At 41.4% G+C, this 23,731-nt stretch overlaps 1 protein-coding gene across 1 annotated transcript; it reads right to left on the bottom strand.

Moving 5' to 3' along the window:
- Positions 1-931: 931 nt before the first annotated feature.
- Positions 932-19,762, bottom strand: tagapb (T cell activation RhoGTPase activating protein b). The gene is made up of 14 exons (XM_037685552.1): positions 19,688-19,762; positions 15,346-15,431; positions 9,960-10,130; positions 8,930-9,100; positions 5,261-5,302; positions 4,834-4,918; positions 4,694-4,747; positions 4,329-4,389; positions 3,940-4,094; positions 3,625-3,786; positions 3,379-3,488; positions 2,876-3,062; positions 2,159-2,240; positions 932-2,064 (listed from the first exon to the last, which is right to left on the bottom strand). Exons 1-14 carry the CDS (start codon positions 19,760-19,762, stop codon positions 932-934), a joined length of 2,574 nt encoding a protein of 857 aa, XP_037541480.1.
- Between the last annotated feature and the right edge of the window lie 3,969 nt (positions 19,763-23,731).

Raw genomic sequence — 23,731 nt, 5'->3', positions numbered from 1 at the left:
CTTCAGGCTTTGATTATGCAATGCATCTTGCAAAGGAAAGTGTAGTTCTTTGCACCTTTTTCGAACAACTTTTGCCTCGAGTTGATTTATTTTACAAAAAGAACACAACAGGTGCATTTCTCATCTTTCAGACTTTATTGTTCTTCCATTTGTGTGGTCCTCTAAAAACCATTTACAAATAAAATTCACTGCTCTTAAAGAGCTCGACACAAATATAAAACAGCTATATCTATTGGTGTCTACACATATTTACATTTTAGCATACAAATAAGAAAAGCATAGTAAATCATGAAAGTGCTTTAGTGTAGTGGAAGAGGAAGACGGTGGAAAGTGAAGTGTGTTGACAAAAAGCAAAAAAAACAAAAAAATGACAGAAAAATCAAATAAAAATACAAAATGATGTGCAGAGTATTGTGTACAGTACAAATCATTATGGCTGCAAAACTTCAAACAACATAGAAACTTAGCATATTTCACCAACAGTTAACTGCGTTCATAGCTTCATCGTGATAGACTAAATATCTATCGTAATAACTACATATAATGTAATATTCGTACTTTTAAAAGCACTACTGAGCATGTGCAACTAGACAGGCTGCACATGACTGACATTCATTCGATAGAAACAGTGAAAACACAAAAAAAAAGACAAACACCTACATAACCGGAGCTGCTCCGTGCGACAAACCTTTATACGATTAAAGTTAAGAATTAGAGCCAAACAATCTGTCACTAAAAACCGAGTCCACTGTTTGAAAAATGTCCACCAACCTTTTACATATGTCACTGAAGGCTCTGGGGAATCAAAGAAAAAGAGGGACTTCCTGGTTTCAACTGTTCATTTCAGCTTCTCTTAGTAATTTCAAACCAAGAGATTTCTGTATATTTGAAAAACATTTTGAGTAACAAGAGTCACATATGCGCAGGTGACTTAAACGTAGGACTCCTTGGTGTAGGAAAATTCCTCAAACACAGGTTGGCTGCATCTCCGGGATAGACCCTCGTGTTGACTCGTGGATACAGACTCGGACATGGCTCTCAGGCGAAAAGGCTGCTGCCGCTCGATAACGCTGTTCTGCGCTGCTTGAGCAAAGCAGTCTTGGTTGTTTAAGTACTCTCTGGCAGCTGGGAAGTCATAGTTCACAGATGAAGGCCGGGACCTCCTCCCCAGCGTCACAGCGTCTTGAACAGTCATGGAGCTGTAGTGTGGAGGGAGGCCCACGTTCTGCACCGCCTGCTCGTACGTTGGTGGTCTGCAGGGCAGCTTGCTGTCCACCTGCTTGAACACCTCGATTGCCGACAGAGGGCGTGGTTTTGGCAGAAGCTCTGCTGATGGATCTGCTTCGCTCTGCGAGTCTTCCTGAAGCGTCTCGCATGGGAAGCATTTCTCTTTCTGAGAGTCTTTCTTCAGGCTGTTCCTGCTGAATGCCCCCAAGCTCCTGGTCCTCATCAGGACTTTAGAGGTTTTCCTCATGGACTGTGACCGCTTCGTCTCTTCTGAAATCGGTCTGGGAATGTCCTGCTTGTCGTTGGCTTTCTTGGTGCATCCCGGTGACCCCATTGGGGAGCTGGTGAAAACAGAACCCTCCGATTGGTTCGAGGTAGTGCTCTCCAAGGAGGAGCAGGAACAGTCCTTGCCCATGTAGGGCAGTGGATCCATGTTGGAGGCGCTGCTCATTTTTGGAAAAGACGCAACCGAGTTGACTCCGCCTCGACTTTTGAGCAGGAAGGAGTCATCTGAGATCTGCTTTTTTAGAGGCTGTTCATCGAACTCCCCCCTCTCCGTGGAGCAGTCCTCGTGGCTCCTGGAGTGGCTGTGAAAGTTCTCGAGACCAGCAGAGAGGTGAATGATGGGCTCGGAGCAGCGACGGTTGAAGGGTTTTTTTGTGTCGAAAGCAGCGTCGGATTTCCACGATGAGGCAGTTGTGCTCGGACTGAGGGAGGAGCACGAAGAAGACGAGCCTCGGTCTCCATGCGTGGACCTCATCTTCTCCACGGCCTCGCCATCTCCGTCTGGATCAGTGCTGTCATACGCAGAGTCATGATGCACCGAGGAAAGGGAGTCTGCACGGTGAGAAAGACACGATTCACGATTAGACTTGCCTCATTCTATTCAATTTATCTAAACATTTAAGATGTCAGTGTCTTTTCAAGTTACCTTCATCGGTGTCCAGCAAACTTGGGATATTCTCTCCAAAAAGCTTAAAGTTCTCAATCAGGAACTGGGTTAGCTCTGCGATCTACAGAAAACAAACAAAAAAATACATCTTGATAAGCAACAGAAACAACACTGGTGAAGATTCTCAATCATCCAGACCATGGCACATCCTAAAAAATTTTAAAAGCAAAGAAACTGGATTATTTTCTGAATTAGATGTTCTGTTTCCCTTCTGAGGAACTTTTTCAATTCAAAAACACGAGTGTGTGGAAGTCCAAGCTTCAAACTGCATAAATTTAGACAAGTTAAGTTCATGTGCACATTTCCCTCCCTCCCCTACCTCCTGAGGGTCATTAGGGTTTTTGGCTGGCAAGAAAGATGTTTTGATCACATGCACGGAGATGTGAATTAGAGCGAAAAAGACCGACTATTAAGCTCAAACTTTTCTTGTAAAGACGCAAAACATTTGCTACAAAATGAAAGTAAAGTTGCTTTGTTTTTAATCTTTTTGGAAAAGTGCATCTTAAATAAGTTACGATACAATCCTGGCTATTTACAGTGCCTAATCTAGTTTTAAGTTTTGCTTTTCTCAGCTCCACTTGGCATTTGCCCAAGTGTGAATTAATTTGTGAAACCTCGTGAGGGTTTCTGCACCGTGAACCACAAAGCTTCAAAGCACCAAAAGTGAGAAAGCACATTCATATCAAGACTCTCTACCTTCTGCATCTTTTCCCTCTGCCCGTCCAGCGGGGTGTCGTCCAGCTGCAGCAGCGTGGGGCCGATGCACACCGCCAGGTTGTACGCATCCATCTTGTTGATGTCGGAGCTCTCGATGATGTGATGCAAGACACAGATTAGGTGCTGCAGGAGGAGTTTGTTGGGCCCCGGGAGATCATCAAACACCCTGATATAAAAAAAAAAGGAAGGAAGATTTTTTTTTTAAACAGGAAGAAGGTTAGCTTGGCGCTTTTTTTACTTGCTTAAAGTTTCTTCCCCTTTCTAAGCTGAAAGGGAGAAGTGGTTTTTATATGGTCAGTGGGTTGGAATGTTTTATAAAAGCCCACTCAGAAAAAACCATGCCTCGCTTTTGACCACATAACCATTGATGGAATACCCACAGATGTTCTTCCACATAAAAAATACCACAAATTCCATAAAATCAGGATGCAGGCGCATGAAACGGCACTGAATAGACACATTTGCAGGTATCGATTGCTTACTTTGTGATTTCCAGAGCTCTCTGCTGTGCGTCTTCATGCTCGAGAGCCGTTATCCACCTGTGGTAGAGTTCAGACTTCAGCAGGCTGCCAGGAAGCTCCTTCAGAAAACACTAACAGCAAGAGGGGAAATGGATGAAACTTATTAATGCAATCAAACATTGTTCAATAGCAGTAATATCCAGATATCTTTTGCAGATAAATGCTAGTAATGATGTTTTGACTCATAAAACAGGTGTGCAAAACTACCTTGAGCAGTCCAACGAGCAGGTTGACCGGCTGACCCTCCATGTCCACGTCCGAGCCGTTGTCGAGCTGCTCCCTGATGTCCTTCATGAGCCGGTTGTTGCACGGTTTACGGAACACCCCCTCCGTGGACGGGCCCCTCTTCCTCAGCAGCATCAACACATCCTGGCGGTAAAGGAGGTGGATGATTAATAAACAAGCAGCTCAGGTTCTCCTCATTACAGAGCAATTATGCATTTGAAACTTTGTCCCGTTTTAGCTACTAAAACAGGGAACTCCGTCAGGATGTAGTTATGTTTGACGTGTAACTCCGCTTACTGTGATGGGTTTGGGTAGTGAGTCGTCATTTGGGCAGATCTTGCAGAAGGGTTGTCCAAACAGCTGCGTCTTTGTGTCTTTGTCTGCCTGGCAGACTTTGTTGGTGGAGCCTTTTCTGAACTTCATCTTACTCCTCACCACATTCCACTTGTTTTCTAATGGAAGCAAAATGGCAAAATTCATTAATTTATTTGATTTAAAATGGATTTTTATCAAATAAGTGCAACCCAGCAAGACCAGACGTGCAAGACTCAATAAAAAGCGCAAATGGTGGTTTTGTCTAATCAGTTGTTATATTTCCTTTTTGTCTCTGTGGTTAAACATAGCAAACCTAACAAAGAGCCCTCCTCCTTCAATACGAAAAGACGTCTGCAGACTTTCAAACTCACCAGCAGGCTGCCGCTCGTCTTGATTGTTTAGCTGCTTTGAGAGAACGATCTTCGCATCGCCCTGGCAACAAAACAAAGGAAAAGAGATGTGGTGATGAGTGTGCAAGAGGAACATAAGAGCGCATGCAAAGGCAGAAAAAGAAGAAGGGGCCGTGCCTTTTTTTTTTTTATCAGCTAAAATGTCTGCTAACACGTGAACGAGTTTGACTTATGTAACCAGACTTTAGAAGATACGTGCTGTCAAATATCGACTGACTTGAAATTCACGGTTTTTCTCTGAGCAGCTGCTTTAATTTCAAACGCAACTTGTTTTTGTTTTGCAAAACTGAAAAGTTTTTCTTATATCAGACGGGCTTGTTACTCACCTCAGGCAAAAGCTCAATCAGTTGCTCCATGCCGCCTCCCGTTAGCGTTTTGTTCTACCAACAGAAAAAGATGGTGATAAATCTCCTGAGATGTTTCTGGTTGCAGGTGCACGTGGTCAAACGCACAGCGAGGGACTTACTGCAGTGCTGCCACTCAACACCTTCATGAGGACGTCTGGAGGTGAAGAAGAGCACTCGCTTCTCGCTTTTGCCTCTTTAATTTTCCTGTTTCGAGAAGGACAATGCTTTTGTTTAGAAAACCAGCGTTCGTCTATCACATGTTTGGGGTTTTCTTTTAAATTTCGCATTAAAAAAAAACTTTCTGATTGACGTTTTCATAGGTTCAAATGAAAACAGAGCATATTTCGTTCTATGAAGACCACATTAGGAACTGATGAATACATTTTATTCTTATCTTACTTGACTTTTTTTAACGTGCCAACAAAATTATTAATATATATATAAGAGGATTAACAGTCTAACATACACATAGTCCAACTTTCAGCAAAAATGCAAAGCTAAAGTTTATAATCTAACCATTAATATGGAGAATAATCTGGTACGTACCTGTGAAGAGTTTCTAACCAGCGTTCTTTCACCTCAGGGGAGCTGTGGGCGAAATAACAGCATGGTACGAGTTACTAATCCACAGAGAGACTCGGACGAGCTGCTTCAAATGACAGTGGGTGGAATGAGAAGAAGCGTGCACCCACTGCCTCTTTTAACAACTCTGGTGGAACGAGCATCACAGTCATGGGAACAGGAAGCAGCGTCACGGCGTGCCCCGACCAGACACCTTCCACTTCCTCACAGACTGAAGCGATGCCGTGGCTTCTAGTCCACCAGTGGAAACCGGGCGATACGACACGGATACGATCGCCTACATCTGCACCTGCAAACCTTTACTTTTTATTAACCTGATTTTAGATTTCATGCCAGCCGCTTGGCTCTCATGTCGGGCAGGAAAACCATCGACGTGCACGGTTTCTCACAGACTACATCGCAGAGGGAGTGAAACTTTCGCACAGTGAATCATTTCCAAAGTCCATTCATCCAATGAGACGAGGGCTTCTTGTTCCTCAACAAAACAACTCGAAATCTTACTTCGGTATTCATCAGCTTCTTGGAATGCAATAATGAATGAAAAACGAGCTTCATTCACACTTCGGCTGCATGTTTGCGAGAAACGTAGGAGTCAGCGATAAACTTAAATATTTGTCATTTGGTGCCACTTGGGGGGCTTTGATCAGAAATTTACAAGTAAAAGCCCTTTTGTTGCATTTGAACCCAGACTAAAGAAAAATAACTACTAAAAAAAAGAAAGAAACTTCCAGGTGACCTGACTGACCATTGTTGGATTTTTTTTACCTGGATTGTTGAGCATGAACTTTGATGCCTTGAACCACTTTGGCTGTGCCTGGGAGGAGTCGGGGGAGAGGACAGCCCCCAGAAACCATCTTATGACCAGCAAACTGGTTTGATCACTGCAGGAGAGTACTGCTTAGTGGGGAAAACAGTTTGTTTGGGATTCCTCAGACTGATGAAGTCCTACGGATGGAGGACGAAGCGTCTCAACAAAAAAAAAAAACGAAATTGTCCAGATGACCTGACTGAATGTTTGAAAAATGACTACTGCTTCTTCTGCTCTTCACCCTTACAGTAAGAGCTGGTGTTTCTTGCTAAAGTCAGCTCACATGAACGCTGGAATAGTGACGATGTCCAAACTTCCCTATTTTTTCAATTCAATTTTTTTGTTTTTGTCTTGTGATGCTGCAGGGATTACTTTCTCTTTGCTACTTCCCCATTTCCCTAAAGGTCACAAATCATATGACCGTTTACTACGAGGTGTGCACATTCACCTCGTGTTTGTTTCAACCAAGAGCTGACCAAAAAAGAGACACTGAAAATGAAACTTAAAGAACACGTTTGCACGTAAAGTTACCGTTTAAAGTCAAAATTCACATTTTCAGAAACGTTTTCTTGCTCATGCGCACGATGTGAAGGCAGACCATGACTTATATTTCTTACAGCTTTAATAGAAATAAATCTGACACCACCTTTCATGGGACTTTTAGTTTAAGATCATTCTATCATGAAAAAATGACGGCATTTTAGCCTTTTTGATCAAATTCCAAAGATAACGTTATGCACGACCACACATGATAAAATAAGACGTTGCATAAATTGTCCAGCGGTTAAAGTAAAGTTTGTGTTTTGGATGAGTCAACTACGACAACAGCAAATTATACATCAATGTCTGTAAAACTGACTGAATTATAACCACTTGTTTGCCGAGGCTCTGGTGGATAATCAGATTTTTTACAAACCTAAACGAACTAAGAGATAGGCAGATAAATTACCGCCTTTTGGCCACGGATGATAAAGTTCAACTACAGAAATTGCATTTTCTGTAAAAATGCAGTGTGAATGCTTATTGCAGAAGAAGTTGCTGACAAACAGCTGAAATTAGCTTAAAAAAAACATGCTTAAATGTAGCTGAAGTACAAGAACAAGCCCAAGTTAGCAGAAGAAAGCAGAAAGAACACATATTTGTTGAATTAAGTTTAAATAAGCAAAAATTAGCACAGAAATTAGGACGTTAGCAAAAAAGCTGAAATTAGCAATAAGTATATGAAAAGGCAGAAAGAAGCGGAAACTACTAGACAGAAGGAGCTGAAAAGGATCAAATTAGCATAAATAGCTAAATAGTAGTTGAAATAGCAGAAAAAACTGAAAGGAGCACAAGCTGAAATGGTCAGAAAGAAGCTAAATGTGCTGAAAGTAGCAGAAATTACCACAAATAACTTGAATTTATCTGAAAACAGCTGAAATTAGCTAAGAATGCTAAAAAGGTAGCTGAAAAGGTAGAATGAGCTTAAATAAGCAGAAGAAAGCAGAAAGAACACGTTTGCTCAATTAGTCTAAAAGAAGCAGAAATAAGCACAGTGGAAATTATCTGGAAAAAAGCTGAAATTTACAAAAAATGGTTGAAAAGTAGCTAAAAAAAGGCAGAAAGAAGCTAAAGTTACAAGAAGGAAATGGAGAGAGCATAGCATTTTTTTTTTTTTTTTTTTTGCTGAATTGGGTTGAAAAAAGCTGAAATGAGTGCAAAAAAAATGCAGAATTAGCTGAAAAAGCTAAAATTATCATAAAAACAGCTAAATAGTAGCTGAAATAGCAGAAAAAGCCAAAAGTTGCAGAAATAAGCTGAAAGGAGCATAACAAGCTGAAATTAGCAGAAAAAAGTTAGAAGAAGAAGAAAAATGTTGTAGTTAGCAGAAATAACATGAAAGGAGCACAAAACAGCTGAAAGTAGCTGAAAAAAATGTAAATTTGCACAAGGAAGCTGAAAGCAGCTGACCCAGAATGTGAAAGGCGCAGTAAAAGGTTGTAAACAGATCTAAAGATTTAAGGATGTAAAATGAGCTCCATTCATTTTTTGTGAGAAAAAAAAAATAGCTGAAAAGGCTAAATTTTTCAAAAAGCTAAAGTTGCACCAATACCAAAAGTCGTAGCAGGATTGTCCTGAAAGAGCCGAACGTTTTGATCATTTGTTGAAATAGCTTGAAAACTACAGGACGAGCATCACGCTGAAAAACATACAGAAGAAAAATGGATCACAAGAGAGTGAATGCTTCATAAACATTCCCATAAAGTAAATTCAGACAGTGTCAAGAGAAGGCGTGCACACGTGAGTAATGGTCGCATGCAGTGCCTCACAGTTCCACAAATACACAACCGAGTTAAAGACATCGCAGCCAGTGGTGTAGTCTACATTTCTCTACTGGGTATACTGTGCTTAGAAACCAAAGTACACCAGTTACTACAATGTAATTGTCAATTTATTTTGCTTTTTAAGCGTATTGAACATTTCAAAGTTTCTCTGATGCTTATATTTGAATAAATGTACAACAAACTTTGTACAACTGTAAGCTTTGTATTAAAAAAGATGTTATAGAATTTATAAAACGGTAGCAAAACATGTTCAAGTATTAAGTAGTGAGTATAAGTATTAATTATACCCAAAAAAACAGGTTGAACCAACTCAATGTATCTATAAAATGTTCCAAATCTGTTGACAATACATACATATGTCACATACCATTGGGTACTTTTAAGTAGGTATACTGAAATTCCCAAGCTTTTCTAATGGGTATATTCCATATACCTGTGTATCACATAGACTACACCACTGATCGCAGCATTTGTGAAGTCGTTCTCCGCACGGCCTCTCACCGGAAACACACGAGACAAAAAGTGAGAGCCCAGGCCAGGAGGAGAGTCAGCCTGAGGTCGATGTCTTCAGCCGTTCCATCGTCGTCACCGTTCTCCTGCTCGTCCTCAAAGCCGTGAAGCCAGATGTCCTCGAGGTTCACTCGGTGCTTCACACAATAACTGGCTGTCGACCTGTTTCAAGCCGAGCAAAAAGTCCTGACTGGTAAAACAAAGCATAGATTTTGTACCGTTGCGACAAACGCAAAATGATCAAATGGGCTGATATTTGAACACGATCCCATTTTTCCCAATTATTGAAATCCCACCTGAAAGTTCCATCTCATAACTTGACCTAAATCAATGCAGCTAGAATGAACTATGTGAGTAAAAGCTGCTGCCACGTGACCGAACAAGTGCCAGATAAATGAAAACAGAGTGATGTACGCTTTGAATCATCCGTGGAAGTAATCGTCGCTCACACGCGTGTTTACTGTAGCCTGCTGTTGTTCCAGCTGTGCCGACCTACAGGAACAGTGGGCAGGACGTGCTACAGAGATGACTGATGATCCTCCCACACAAAGAGCTAAAAACCTCCACTGAGTTCAACAATCTAAAACATGAGACCACGTGTCGCCATCATTTTTTATGAAGGCAAAGTTTCACTGAAAATGATGTTATTTTTTTTTAGGGAATGCCGTTGAGATTCCCCTCTTCAGCTAACTTCTCTTAAATGGAAGCGCTTGCTTTCTTTTTCTATTCAAATCAGAACGACTAAAACGTAACTGGAGAGCCCTGCTGGGAGAGTCCCCAGCAGTCCAAACGTGCAGCCCAGTTTGTTTTAAACTTCCCTTTTTCACTTTGCAGCTTCAGCTGTAGAAATATACAACATTCTCACCCGATTTGTTTTGTTTTTTTAACATGAAATTCAGAAAGTGTTATTCCCCTAGCCGTATTTGTTTGCTCATTTCTGTGTTTAGAAGTGGCGTTTTGAAATCCAAATATATCTAAGCAGTTATTTATAGTAATTTATAGGAACATGGTGGTTTCTTACTTTAGTTTAGCGAAGACGATGGCATCACTGAAGAGGAACAGGTGTCTCTCCCTGGTCTTCGTGCCCTCTGTGACCTGGACGCACTCGTCCAGCAGCAGCTCTCCGTTCTCGCTGGTCAAACCGAGGACGAATGGACTCTGCTCCACAGAAACCCGGCCTGGAGCTTCCTCCCTTAGAGCCAAAGGACACACATGTTGAGAGGACAGTCCACAACCTGACCAGTCTAATCTCTGGCCCCTTGTACCATGAAAACAAAAGTTTGCACATGCAGTAAACGTTCTGTAAAAGACAGAAATTCTCACATCCCAAGACTTTGCGTACGGCGGGAAATCACCCGAAGACGAAGCTGCTGAGTTGACAGAGGTTTGAAAACCAAACAATGTGAAGCATTGACAGTATTTAATGGTACTTGTGGAAAATTAAGGAGAACTTCTTGCTTTATATTGGGTTTTTTTCTTCCTTTTGAAGATATTTTGTTTAATTTGGTTACAGTTGATAAGCTAAAATTTGTAAACTAGTTAGCAGCACTGGCTTTAAACCAGTGATTAATTTGAGCCGGATCCTGCCGGAACAAGATCCGGTAACTCCCTCATTCTGACCGACTGCGTTCCGGCAACTGTTTGCTTGGATCCGGCAACTCAAATCTCCGCCCCTAAAAGTCCAAAGTCATCACGCGTTTTTATTTTGATTATTTATTTAAAAAATACAACGAGAGGAGACATTGCCCAGTCTGTGGAGTGGATGTTCCGGGCGCACTACGCGCACACGCTCGCGCACACATGCTCCTGCCCAGCAGAGACGCAGACCGCATGTCCCGCAGGGAGCGTCTTCATCCACCTTCACAGGTGGATGAAGGCGAAGGGACAGGTGAGAGTGGGCGTGGCAAGAAGGAGCAGAAACTGAGGAGAAATGAACTGGTGACATGGGGAGAAAACTACAACGTAAAGAAAACAAGAAACAAAACAGGGAAAATAAATTTAAAATAAGAAACACAAAAAACTTCCTAAACCCCCCCCCCCCCCCCCCCACCCACCCAAAAAAACAGATCCTGACAGAGTTTGTGAAACCAGTTTTGGTGAACACGCTTCCCACTGTGTCTCAGTGGAGAGCTGAGATTCAAATTTCTTTTCACCAGAGGTACTTTCCCTGTCACCTATGTGGCCTACTAAAGATGGCACCTAAAATACCGAAACAACAAACGTGTCCTGATGCATGCTCAACAATCCAGGTAGATAAATCCAACAAGGTTGAGTCAGGTCCTCTGGACGGATTATTCTTGGTTGAAACGTTTCATCTTTTATCCAAAAGCCTTCTTCAGTCTGTGGAGCAGCAACAAACAGTCTTATAAGCAGCATCTTCTCATAGTGGATCAACCAGTTTGCTGCTGATAGCCAAAACTAGTTGTAAACGTGAGCTCCATCTGCCTAACAATTGATTGTTTGTGCCCTGATAGCCACTTGCTATTCACAGGGGGCTGAGTGATACTAGCAATCACAGCATTGTAAGAGGGGGACAGTTGAACACGGAGGCCTCCACCCCTGTTTAATGATGGACGATTTCTTTTCACAAAGATGGCCTCCTTTACTCCTCTCTCAAACCATCGTTCCTCTCTGTCCAGGATGTGAACATCTTCATCCCTGAAAGAGTGACCGCTGGCCTGGAGATGAGTGTAGACCGCAGAGTCCTGGCCTGATGATGTTGATCTTCTGTGCTGGTCCATCCTTTTGGCCAGTGTCTGTTTTGTTTCCCCGATGTAAGACTGATCACAGCCCTCCTGACACTGAACAGCATACACAATATTACTCTTTTTGTGCTGGGGGACTGGATCTTTGGGATGAACCAGTCTTTGCCATAATGTATTTTGGGGTTTAAAAGCCACTGGGACGTTATGTTTAGAAAATAAATGTCTCAGTTTCTCTGATACTCCCTCAACATACAGAATGACCACTGGTCTGAGTCTGGATTCCTCCTTTTCACCTGATGGCTGGCTGGAGTGCTGTTTGGGTTTCTTCTCTGCTTTCAGGAAGGCCCAGTTAGGATATCCACATTGCACCAGGGCCTGTCTTGTGTGGGATTTCTCCTTCTGCCTGGCTCCTGAGTTAGTGGAGACGCAGTCTGCTCTGTGGTACAGAGTCCTGATGACTCCTAAGTTGGGCTCCAAAGGGTGATGGGAGTCAAATCGCAAGTACTGGTCTGTGTGGGTGGGTCGGTACTAACAACAACCTAACTAAAAAACACTCTGTTTTTGATTTAGTAGATAAACTATGTTGTTTACTGCACAGTGTTGACAGTTCATGTTAGCTTGGCTGTACACGTGGTTTTTCAGGGGAATCAATGGTGGTAACCAGAAAACAAAATCAACAAGACAGTTCGATTAATCAATTCAATTCAGTTTATTTATATAGCACCAAGTCACAGCATAAGTCATCTCAGGGCACTGAACAGAAATATTTATATATATATTTAAATAATTTAACACTATTTATCTGAGGAGAAGACTGCTTTGAATTTAACTCCGTTGCAGATCTTGAGCAAGCATGAAGGCGACAGTGGAAAGGAAAAACTCCTTCACGAGGAAGAAACATTTAGCAGAACCAGGCTCAGGACAAGCGGCCATCTGCTTCGACAGGAGAATTATGTTACCAGGGGCTCTAAGATGATCACACTAACCATAGTTTCACTCTGTCCTTTAATTATTAACCTTTATTTAACCAGTTTGAACAAAGTAGGGTAACTGTTTAATTTTTACTAAAGCAAGCCTGTGTTAGTGTAGTTTGTTCTGCTGGCTGTTAGCTCATAAATCGGGTCAAAATTAAACTATTTCTCCAAAATGAGGTCATTCACAGAGCTATCTGCAACAGGTAAGATATTAATTGTTAATAAGCCTTTTGTAGAACACCACTCCAAGTTATCTGAACATATAGGTTCTTTAGCTTTTAGCTAGTCTTTTGATACTTTGAGTTTCCAGCTACAGTTCTGCTGTTAGTTAGCCTTTGATACATTTAGCTTTCAACAAGAGCTTGGCTAGTTTTAGGTAGCATTTAGCTACTTTTTAGCTTGCTTCTTTTAGGCTTAACTCCGTTTTAGCTTTATAAGCAAATTTCTTTTAATGTCATTGAGCGCTTACCACTGCGTTTTTACAATTTGTCTCATAAAAACTAAAGTTTTATTAATCATAGTATTTAGTATTACATACACAACAACAATCTAGTATTAATGTCAAGTTTTATTCATTTTAAATAAATATGAAGGGCGTAAGGTCTCCTTTTTCTTTGACGTACTTTGTCTGCAGATGTCAAAGGTGATCACACTGCAGTGAAACTAACACCCCCGCCCCGTGATGTTCAGGGGTGGACCTGTGAAGGTGGGACGTTCGAGATATTATTCTGATCTGTCTCACTTTGAAGCAAGGACTCGCCCACGACTTCGGGGGGTCTTCAAGCAGCTTATGATGATGACTCTGAAAGGTTAAACAAACAACACGGGGGAGATCCAGAACCCACGGGTCTGACTCGATGGAGACGTGACCGAGCTTTTCAGGCTGTCAGAATATAAAACCTCTCTTCTGAGAAATAAAGTGTTTTCTGTACAAATAATCTGCCTTTTCCTACTAAGGTCCTGATCTCCACACGTCCACGTTCCTCCAACACCAGAAATAACTACTGTAGTAACTTTTTTAGTTTGCTGATCAAGTTAGCCGTTTTAAAAATAGAACAGGAACATCTAAACCTCTTTCACATCTGAAAAGGACTAAAAGTGAACATAAAGAACCTTTAATGAACGTTTCAGACCTGCCTATCGCCCGCCGGCTGCCTCGCATGCCCAAGTTTCCGATCTGTTAGCCCTCAGAGTATGTTTTGGGGATAACTCTCAGCTACTAAACTATCACATTTTAGCTTAATATCTGTAAAACTGACTGAGTTCCAACTACTTATGTGCTTACTAAGGTTGATTGGCTGTGGCGGCCATCTTGAGTCACTCCAAAAAATAATAGTTAAAAAGCTTTCCTGGGACATTTTGCAAACAGAGCAGTATATTTCACAGACTTCTTTGTAAACTGTGGGGAAGTGTTGTTCATTATGGTAAAGTGGGTAAACAAGTGAAGTTTTCAGAAGGTTTATGATATTAAAGTGAAACAGAAGAAGGAAGCAGCTTTTACAGAGTTGTTGTTTTAAAAACACCTCTGTCGGTGTAAATCCCCCGAGGGACATCTGTGCTTGTGGTCTGATGGAGGGGCCTGCAGCGTGACGAACACGTGGCGGTGTAAGTGTGTGGGCGTGTTAAAGGTGGGATGTTCAGGTTGTGTTCGTGGTGCTGCCATCTGTAGTCCGGAGGCTGCGGTTCACAAATAAACTTGTTTTTTCCCTGGCTGCTGCAACGTTTGACGTCTTTTCTAGACGTCCACCTGCTCAGATTGGAGCCCAAACTCAAAGTGACACATCTGAAAGACGTGAAAACATCGGCGATATTCACAAATGTTTGTCTTAAATGGAGGAAAGTGCTTCTTGTTGCACATTTCAAGACTTTACAATCAGGTCCGGGACTCAGAGTGAGTTTATACTTAGCGTATTTTTCGGACTATAAGGCGCAAGATCAATGAACGGGTCTGTTTTCATACATAAGGCATATAAAGCGAAACAAAACAGTCAGTCAGACTTTCTTCAACTCATTCACATTAACCACATAAAATCGGTTCGAGGTCAGTAAGCACAACCAGATTTAATACATAAGGCGCACCTGATTATAAGGCTCACTGTCCATTTTTAAGAAACTTAAAGTGCGCCTTGTAGTCTGAAAACTACGGTGTATAAAAACGCTTCAACCATTAAACAAATATATAAAAAACAAATAAATATAATTTACCTGCCTTTTAAGCTAAAGTTCTAAACTAGGATGATATGAGCAGAAATGATGGAAGCTGTTTGGAGTTGTGCTGTTATGTTGTGAATTACTCTCAGCTACTGCCAAACCAAGTTTGAGCTCAGCATCTATGAAATTGACTGAGTCACAACTATTTTAGTGGTTTCAAACTATTGTTGGTTGTGGGAGCCATTTTCAATTGGGTTGGCTATGAAAGTGAATCACTTGTAGTTGTGCATGGAATGAGGATTTCCTAAAAGATTTGTGGAAATCCGTCCAGTGGTTTTTGAGTTATTTTGCTAACAGACTGTAACACAGAATCAAAGAGACATAAACATTATCATATGTCATCCCCTGGGAACAAAAACTCGATTCAAAATGCGAAGTTACAAATATTTTAAATGTTCATGCGAAGCTTGAATGTTTCATTGTGGGAAACTTTCCTAGCACGTGGTTTGACCTTTGACGTCATGCTTTGACCTTCAGCATATTTTTGGGCCTGGTTTAATAAATTAAAGAGTCCCACCTGATCAGGGACCACGTCATCCCCAGAGCTTTCCCAAGCACGAGCGATGGAGCCGAGCGTCGCCTCTGAGCCAAGTGTCTGAAGTGCTGCAGGAAAACAGAACATGTTTTATGTGAAATAAATGTTTAATTATTACCGTATATTTACCTGCTGCATCAGAAAGTGTTCCCTTTACACTCAGGTGTTTTGCATCAGATCAGACTGTGACTAAAACAGTAGACCACAAGAGTTAATGTTAAAGTTTTATGCCAGTGACTCACATAATAACACTTAGAGTTTGTGTTGTGAATGACTCTCAGCTACTACCACAGCAAATTTAAGGTAAATATTAGTAAAACTGACTTGAGTTATAGACATTTTTGTGTTATTTACATTTACCTGGCAGTGACGACCATCTTAAAATATTTGGACTTCCAGTGAAAAGCACTTGTAGAGTTCCATCAAATAATTATTTCCAGAAATTTTTATTTAAATCTGGCCATTGGTTCATGAGATATTTTGCTAACAGATAGAGAAAACCCAATCAAAATCGTTCATGCCAAATTTTTAAACAAAGAATAATCTGTTAGCGCTCAGAATATGTGTTGGGGTCAGTCTCAGCTACTACCACACTGACTTATTGATCAATTTTTGAAAAATTGACTCAGTTATAGGTATTTTAGTGTTTGTAAGGTCAGCTGGTTGTGGTGGCCATCTTGAAGTGGGTTGGCACAAAATGTTAATCTAACTTTGCTTTTCTGCAAGTTTCATTAAAGTGGTTCGTGAGCTATTTTGCTAACAGACGCACGTACAGGCAAAAACATAGTCTTCCTTCGCCTGGTAATGCCGTTAAACAGGTGTGCACCTTAAATTATTAGATTTTAATCTGAAGTGAAGCGTGCAGATTATTTTTGTGCTGAGCTGAGCCATGTGGCTGCTGTTTTGGGTCAGCACTCACGTCATGTTGGTGTTCTACACCGCTGAAGCCCAGTCAGGTTCAGATACGCTGTAAGTCAAGTCAAATTTATTTATAAAGCACATTTAGAAACAGCAGTTGTTGCCAAAGTGCTTAACAATAAGATCAAGGCAGTAAATTAAAGACGAAATAACACCAAAAATTAATTGCAAGCATCAAAAGAAAAACATAAAAACACAAAACCATAAAATACTAAACTAAATCACACTGTGTTAAAAGTCAGTGGAAACAGATGTGTTTATAAAAGAGATTCAAAAACAGGAAGTGAAGTGATCTGCCTAATGTTGGGGGCCAGATTGTTCCAAAGTTTAGGGCCCGTGACTGAAAAAGCCAGATCTCCTCTTGGAACAACCAAAAGCAGCAGATCTGATTATCTCAGCACCTGAGAAGGAACAGGTTCAAGTAGCTCAGAGAGAAATGAGGGTGCAAGGCCATTTAGGAACTTAAAGGTCAACAGGATAATTTTAAAATCTATTCTGATACATACAAGGAACGAGTGAAGGGAGGATAAAACTGGTGTACCATATTTTTCGGTCTATAAGGCGCACTTAAAATCCTTTAATTTTCTCAAAAATCATCAGTGTGCCTTATAATCCGAAAAATATGGTATGCTCAAACCTACAAATTCCATTAAGAGCTGAGCTGCAGCATTTTGGATGAGCTGGAGACGTGAAATGGAAGCCTGACTGACCAACATAGAGTGCATTACAGTAGTCCAGTTGGGTTGTAATGATGGCATGAACAGTTTTTTTAAGGTCAGATTCAACACTGACTTAAGCTGAACTATGTGCCTTAACTGGAAGAAACTTTTCTGCAGGACAGAGTTAATTTGCTTATGAAACTTAAAGTCAGAGTCTAAAACCATCCTGAGATTTGTAACAGACTGCTGACATGGCTCAAGCGAGTCAAGGTTTACAGGAACAGAGACAGCAGTAGCGCTAGGGTGAAACACAATTACTTCAGTTTTCTGATTGTTAAAACTTAAAAAAAAAATCCATGCCTTAATGTCATAAAGACATTTTAACAGAGGGTGAACAGAGCAAGAACTATTGGGTTAGATAAGTCTGACAATCATCAGCATAACAGTGAAAAGAACGACCATGTTTTGTCAGGGTAGATCCCAAAGGGAGCAGATACAGTGAAAACAGAAGGAGTCCAAGAATTGAGCCCTGCGGAATCCCGAAAGAAAGAGGTTCTGAAGCAGATAATGTAAAATCTGAAACTCCCTCCGGTGCAGCTAAATCAAATCGTCTGGTTAAAATACATGTAGAAATGAGACCGGGCCTGTTAGAACAGTCAGGCTTTGAGCGGAGGCAGAGATCAACCACGCATCGATTTCTGTCTAGAACTAAACACACAATCGTGTGTTCACTTGTTTGAAAAAGAAACAAAAAGTGTTTTTTATGCCAGCGTGGCTGCTTTTGTGGCTTTAATTGCTGGATTGAGGAATTAAGTGAAGCCAAATTAGAGCTGAGGGAAAATGCGACAAAACAAACAGAACTTGGAATGCTTGACGAAAAGCGAGCCTTTCTGCAGCCGGAGCTGCTCAGTGAGCCGAGGCCGGGGCGACCGAAACACACCCGGCTGCTTCACGCTCGTTACGTCTGCCGTGGGTGTAGGTCTTTACAAAAGTCCAGAGGAAAGGCTTGTTTCTTTATGTTTTGCTTCAAACGAGCCACTTTTTAAATCCTGTGTATGTTCATATGTCTGTTAGCAAAATATCTCACAAACCTCAGGATTAATGAAACTCTCCAAAGTAATCTGCTGTCTGCATCTGATTCACTTTTGGAGTCGACTTGATTCAAGAAGGCTGCTACAGCAAATAAAATAAGTGGTGCACCAATGTGTGTCCCTTGTCACTGGGGGAGTTGCAAAGTGAATGTTTGTAGTTTTTGAGACAAGTGTTTTTCTGAAATTAGGGAATGCAAGTAATTAAAGTTTTTGGTGCAAGATATTCAAGAGGGGAGTTACACTGTGTACAAGAGCAGAGGTTTTTTTTTTTTTTGCTTGCCCACATCGATGCAGAGTGATGGATCCTAACGAGCGGAGGGAGCAATTTTATCCACCACAAGGCCAACGGCGGAGCCATGGGGTGGCCAGTGGGGCCCTGGGCCACCATAGATTAATCATAGACAATCTTAAGAAAACTATCTAAAAAAGTTAAATCTGGTCCTCTGGACATTCCAAAAAAAAATAATTTTTTTTTGAATGTCCAGAGGACCAGATTTAACTTTTTTTTTTTTTTAGATTTTTCTATCTGGATTATTGAACATGCATCAGGATATTAAGAAAACTATGTTTTTACACACATAATAGCTAGAAAACATCATTCTCTCCAATGACTGGGATGGCCAGTTTACATATTTAAAAAGGCAGTGGCCATCTTGGATTTTGATGTCCATCCATCCGCTTGTTCTGAAGTCGCATCTCGGGGGCAGCAGCTTGAGAGGGGAGACCCAGACATCTCTTTCCACAGACACCCAGCTCTTCTGGGAGGACTCCAAGGCGTTCCCAGGTCAACTGAGAGACATAGTCTCACCAGCGTGTCCTTGGTCTTTCCCGGGGTCTCCTCCCAGTCAGACATGCCCGAAGCACCTCCCTAGGGAGTCGCCAGGCAGCATCCTTACCAGATGCCTGAACCACCTCAATTGGCTCCTCTCAATGTGGAGGAGCAGCGGTTCTACTCAGAGTCTCTCCCGGATAACTGAACTTCTCATGCTGTCTCTAAGGAAGAGTCCAGCTACTCTGCACAGAAAACTCATTCTCATTCTTTGGTCACTACCTGGAGTTCATGGTCATACGCGAGCGTAGGAACGTAGACTGACCGGTAAACAGAGAGCTTTGCCTTACAGCTCAGCTGATTTTGACGTGGTAACCCGATGTTTGATAGTGACTGTGACACCTAGATGCAGCCACGCCAAAATGGAAGCACGTTGCTTATGTTCAAGTTGTCCAACTCACAAAACAGAAGGACGAATGGTATTTCCAAGCCCCACTCTTTGCTTCACGATGGGGGACACAAACGCCTACTTGTGCCTGTTTTACTTGTGGTAGTAGCTGAGAGTCATTCCCAACACATCCTCTGAGAGCAAATAGATCACACAAAAGGAGACTGTGCATAACATTATTTGTAAGGTTTACTCTGAAGACATCATTTCTCAACAAAAGATCATTTAAAGCGAGGGAGAAGCATTTTATAGAGGAAGGCGAGGCTTTTAGTCAGTAATAGTTTGGCCTGATCCAATAAAACAAGCAACATCTAAACAGTTCTGTCATTTTTTTAAGTCTTGTCCCATAAAATAAACACAATATCAGCTCGTTTGATTTGTGAGTCAAGACTCATTTAGTCCTGAACAGATTCATCATTCGGTGGTCATCAGTACTCACAGGGCGCAGGGAAATGGCAGCATCGTCAAAGCTCCCCCTCCTCAGAGCAGCCGCCGAGTAATCTGAAGTGTCCATGTTGGCGTCTCAGAGCGGCTCCGGAGCCCCCCCGATGTCCTGGACCGGAGCTTCTGTGCTCGGTCCTCAGTTTGTGCAAGAGGAAGTTCTGCTGAGAGAAAAAGTGGGAAAACAGCCTCGACTGAGCGCTAATGAGGGTTTGAACAATAGAGACCTGGCAAGCACACAAAAGAGGGGTAGAGGGGGGGGCTTTGTGCCCGACCTGGACCTGCAGTGCCCCTCAGCAACAACCCCTCCCCAGGAGCCACCTCCCTGTCTCCACCAGCCCGTACACCAGCGGGGCAACTTCCTCCCATAATGAGATCGCCGTGCGTCCAATTAGGGCCTCCCAGCTCGCCCCCGTTTCCAGACCGGCGAGGGGTTTGATGCTTCGATGGCCCAGACCTCCAAACAAACGGGGCCTCATGAACCTGCTGTGGGCCCCTGCTTCACATTCAACAGGTGCACGCCAAATTGCAGCTCAACGTCCGTAGAAGGGACGGATGCGTCTTAAATGTAGCCGACTCCAAAAGTGAATGAGCTGTAGATCCAGGGATCACTTTGAGTTTCACTGAAATCCGTCCAGAGCTACATGAGAGATTTTACAGGCAAAGCAGAGCAATTACCTTCAGCAGTGGGCGATAATTCCTTTTTAATAATGATGATTAAGAACCTTTAACTAAGAGGCATAATAATAAAAATCATCCTTTTTGAACTTAGACAGGCTGAGCCATCCGAGCCACTCCTCCTGTCCTGCTTCTTACGCAGACTAAACAACAATAAAGGCGTTTTGTCCTCCTCACAGTAGACCTGACACGTAACAACACCCCCCTGCCAAAGACAAACAACTATTGTTGAAGCAGAGATAAAGTTTGCCCCATTTTGGTTTGAAGCCTCGTTCGAAAGCTTCATATGGAGAGCCATTTCATTCAAAATTAAATAAATAAATAAATAAACAGTGTTATTTAAAAATTATTAATAAATATTCCAATAAATACATAAATGTTCCCATGAAATAAAACATTTAAATAGAAAATGTTTAGTTTTTTTTTTCCAAGATTTTTAATTTTTTTTTATTTATTTCAAGATTTATTTTTATTTAAGTCGAGATTTATTTATTTGTTTCAAGGATTCAAGGTTCTTTATGTCATACGCACCCCATGTGGTACATGTGGTGGAACAAAATTATGCACACAGGGTCCCAGTTACATCCAACAATAAAATGTAAAAGAAAACAGTAATAACATCTAAGATATGAACTAAGAAAAACATCAACTAAATATACACTAAGCACTAGTAGCATAATTAAATAAATAAATAAAGTTTTTTTTTTATTATGAATAAACATTCCATTAAATAATTAAATGTACCCATGAAATAAAGCATTTAAATAGAAATGTTTTTTCTCCAAGATTTATTTTTTATTTATTTCAATATATAGTTTTATTTATTTCAAGATTTATTTATTTATTTAATAATGGAGTTTCATTTTGTGACATTTTTTATTTTGTAAAGCTACTTTACATATTTCAGGAGCTTTTATTTTTAACCACGTTTTTTCATTTTTAGCGCTTTTTATTTCATGTTATATTCAAATGAGGGGGCGGGGTTTTCTCTTGTGGGGCGGGTCTGATCAGGGTCATTATGAGTTTTATAGGCGGGGCAAATCAATAACTAAATCTTGAACTAAATAAACAATAAATATTGGAGAAAAAACTAAACATTTTCTATTTAAATGTTTTATTTAATTGGAACATTTACTTATTTAATGGAATATTTATTAACGATTTATTTTAAATCATTTATTTATTTAAGTTTGACTGAAATGCCTTTCCATAATGATCATTTTGCTGTTAGGATTAGCAAACAGAACGAAACACTTCTTCTTTACCTGACACAAACACGGTTTGTTTTGTTCATCAAGCAGATTTTCACATTTCGTTCTTCATTTCACTCGACGTGCAGCTATTTAAACCGGATAAACTCCGGCCAGGAGACACTGAAACAAACAAACAGAACCTTTTACCCCTTCGTGGTCATCATTTGGAGCTGGCTCTGGAGGATTCACTTGAGTCTTGTTTAATGGAGGTTAATTGATCATAAAACTCTGCCTGTTTCCATGACTGGTTCGGCTGTTTGCCAGCTGAGATCGACAGCACCTTTTCGACAGAAACATGCAGTTTCCTCTCTGCTGTCATTATTATTTCTACGGTTTAGTGCGTTTCACCGACTACTTTTGACAACGTGTGCTGCTCCGTTTGAGACTTTTGCAGCAGTTTGTGGGTAAACTTCTCGACAAAGTCCTGGGAGTCGTAATTAAAGCCTGCAGCTGATTTGGAGTAACACTGAGCTGCTTTGTGGCTTCGCTCATCAAGGCCGCCTTTTGTCAGGAGGTTACATCACCGGCAACACGTTCACATTAAACATCTCATCTTTAAAGACCGCCAGCAGAATCAGAGCAGCTACTCCAGATCGGGGAGTTTAAAGTGAAGCTTTGGTCCTCTGTCATTTAAAACGTCTCCTTTCCTTTCGTCTTTTAGCTTCTTGAGTCAATTGTTTGGTTTCATTGCCGTGTTTGTTTGTGTGACTTCTTCACTCATGGGTGGGTTAAAGCTGGGAAAGCCTCATGAAGTCTGCATTAGATCAAATCTAATCAGGGCTTAATGAAGCCAGTTTAGTTTCCATAGCAACAGCCGGTGATCACATCCAATTATCTGTCATGGTGCCTGCAGTCAGTAATTTCTAATGGTTTGCTTGAAAAGCAAAGCTTCATGTGAAATGTTGAACTTAACTTTTTTTGTGCCTTTGTTTTCATTAAATAACTCAAATGTAAGGAGGCACCAGAACATGAAGATCACTGATGCTCGGAGGCAGCTAGGATTCAGGGTAAGCTGCCTGAGCTGTGGCACAAAAAAATGTAATCTGACTGAAACTTGCCGGGTGTTGTCCAGTGCTCATGTGCACCCCCACGCTGTATCCCCTCCAGAATTCATGGCCTGAAAGTTTACGTCCCTGTGACCTTTGAAGGCCCAGCCCAGGTACTGACAAACCCCAGAGCGATGCAGGAAAACATCTGGAGGAGGAAGTCTCAGTTCATGAATCATCTCTTCTGACGCGTGCTCCACGTTTCCTGGGAGGCCATCGTCCTTCAAAATAAACAAGTCAACAATCGAGTCGCCAGGCTAAAATGGCTCGTGGTTTTGTTGGCATGGTAACAGGATCATGGGATGATTATCCAGAACTGGCAGAGGCTTAAAATAAAATTTATAACTACAGCATTTTTTAGCTGCTAAAACATAAACAGGGCTTAATTTGTAAATAGATAGATGCTAGAATGCAAATTGCAGGCGGGCGTCTGGGGGTCCTCCTCCAGAAAATTTTGAACAAAGTAGATGCAATTTCTTGCATTTTGCTGTATTTTAACAGATCGTTAAACATCTACGTTTACATACATTTGTAAATACTCAGCTTCTGTCAAGCATCCCCCCTCCCCTTTACTTGATGGAACTGTCACTCTGTCCCCGTTCGTTGTTGTCCGACTCCACACGTGAAACATCCAGGCGGCTGCATGTGCTCCTGCCCGCGTACGACTGCCTGGTTAGCTCGGCACGCGCCCCCACCACACTTTTAGGAGCGGAGATTTGTTCAAGCGTAGACGCGGAAATTCTACTTGAAGGGGCAGATCATACAGTGTTGTGTTTAAAACGAGTGTTTATATAATTATTTTCAGTTTACCTATCCAGTATAAGGTTCGTTTGTTTCATATTTGTTCATAACTTTTTTATTAGTAAGCCTGACAGTTACTGAATCCAAGCGAACAGTTCCCGGAACGCAGCTGTCAAAATAAGTTTCCGGATCCTGTTCCGGCAGGTTCCAGCTCAAACTAAGCACTGGACGCCAAACGTCCATCTCCACTTCCTTTGAACATATTTTAACAGGCAGAGTTTGTACGAGTCTTTTTGGTACTCTTGTGTTGTCTCTTTTAGACTA

This window comes from Nematolebias whitei, chromosome 12 (genome assembly GCF_014905685.2).
Source record: "Nematolebias whitei isolate Nwh7 chromosome 12, NemWhi1, whole genome shotgun sequence".
NCBI classification, from domain to species: Eukaryota; Metazoa; Chordata; class Actinopteri; order Cyprinodontiformes; family Rivulidae; genus Nematolebias; species Nematolebias whitei.
The sequence above is the reverse complement of the archived record's forward strand: the minus strand, read 5'-3'. Positions and strand labels throughout refer to the sequence as shown.

Excerpts from the sequence above, each read along its gene's own strand:
- tagapb (XM_037685552.1), bottom strand. The coding sequence starts at position 19,762 with ATGGACACTTCAGATTACTCGGCGGCTGCTCTGAGGAGGGGGAGCTTT. Across the intron at positions 10,131-15,345 it reads ATGACGTGGTCCCTGATCAG|GGAGGAAGCTCCAGGCCGGG; the intron begins GTGGGACTCTTT and ends TTTGGCTCTAAG. Across the intron at positions 3,787-3,939 it reads CACTACCCAAACCCATCACA|GATGTGTTGATGCTGCTGAG; the intron begins GTAAGCGGAGTT and ends CTTTACCGCCAG.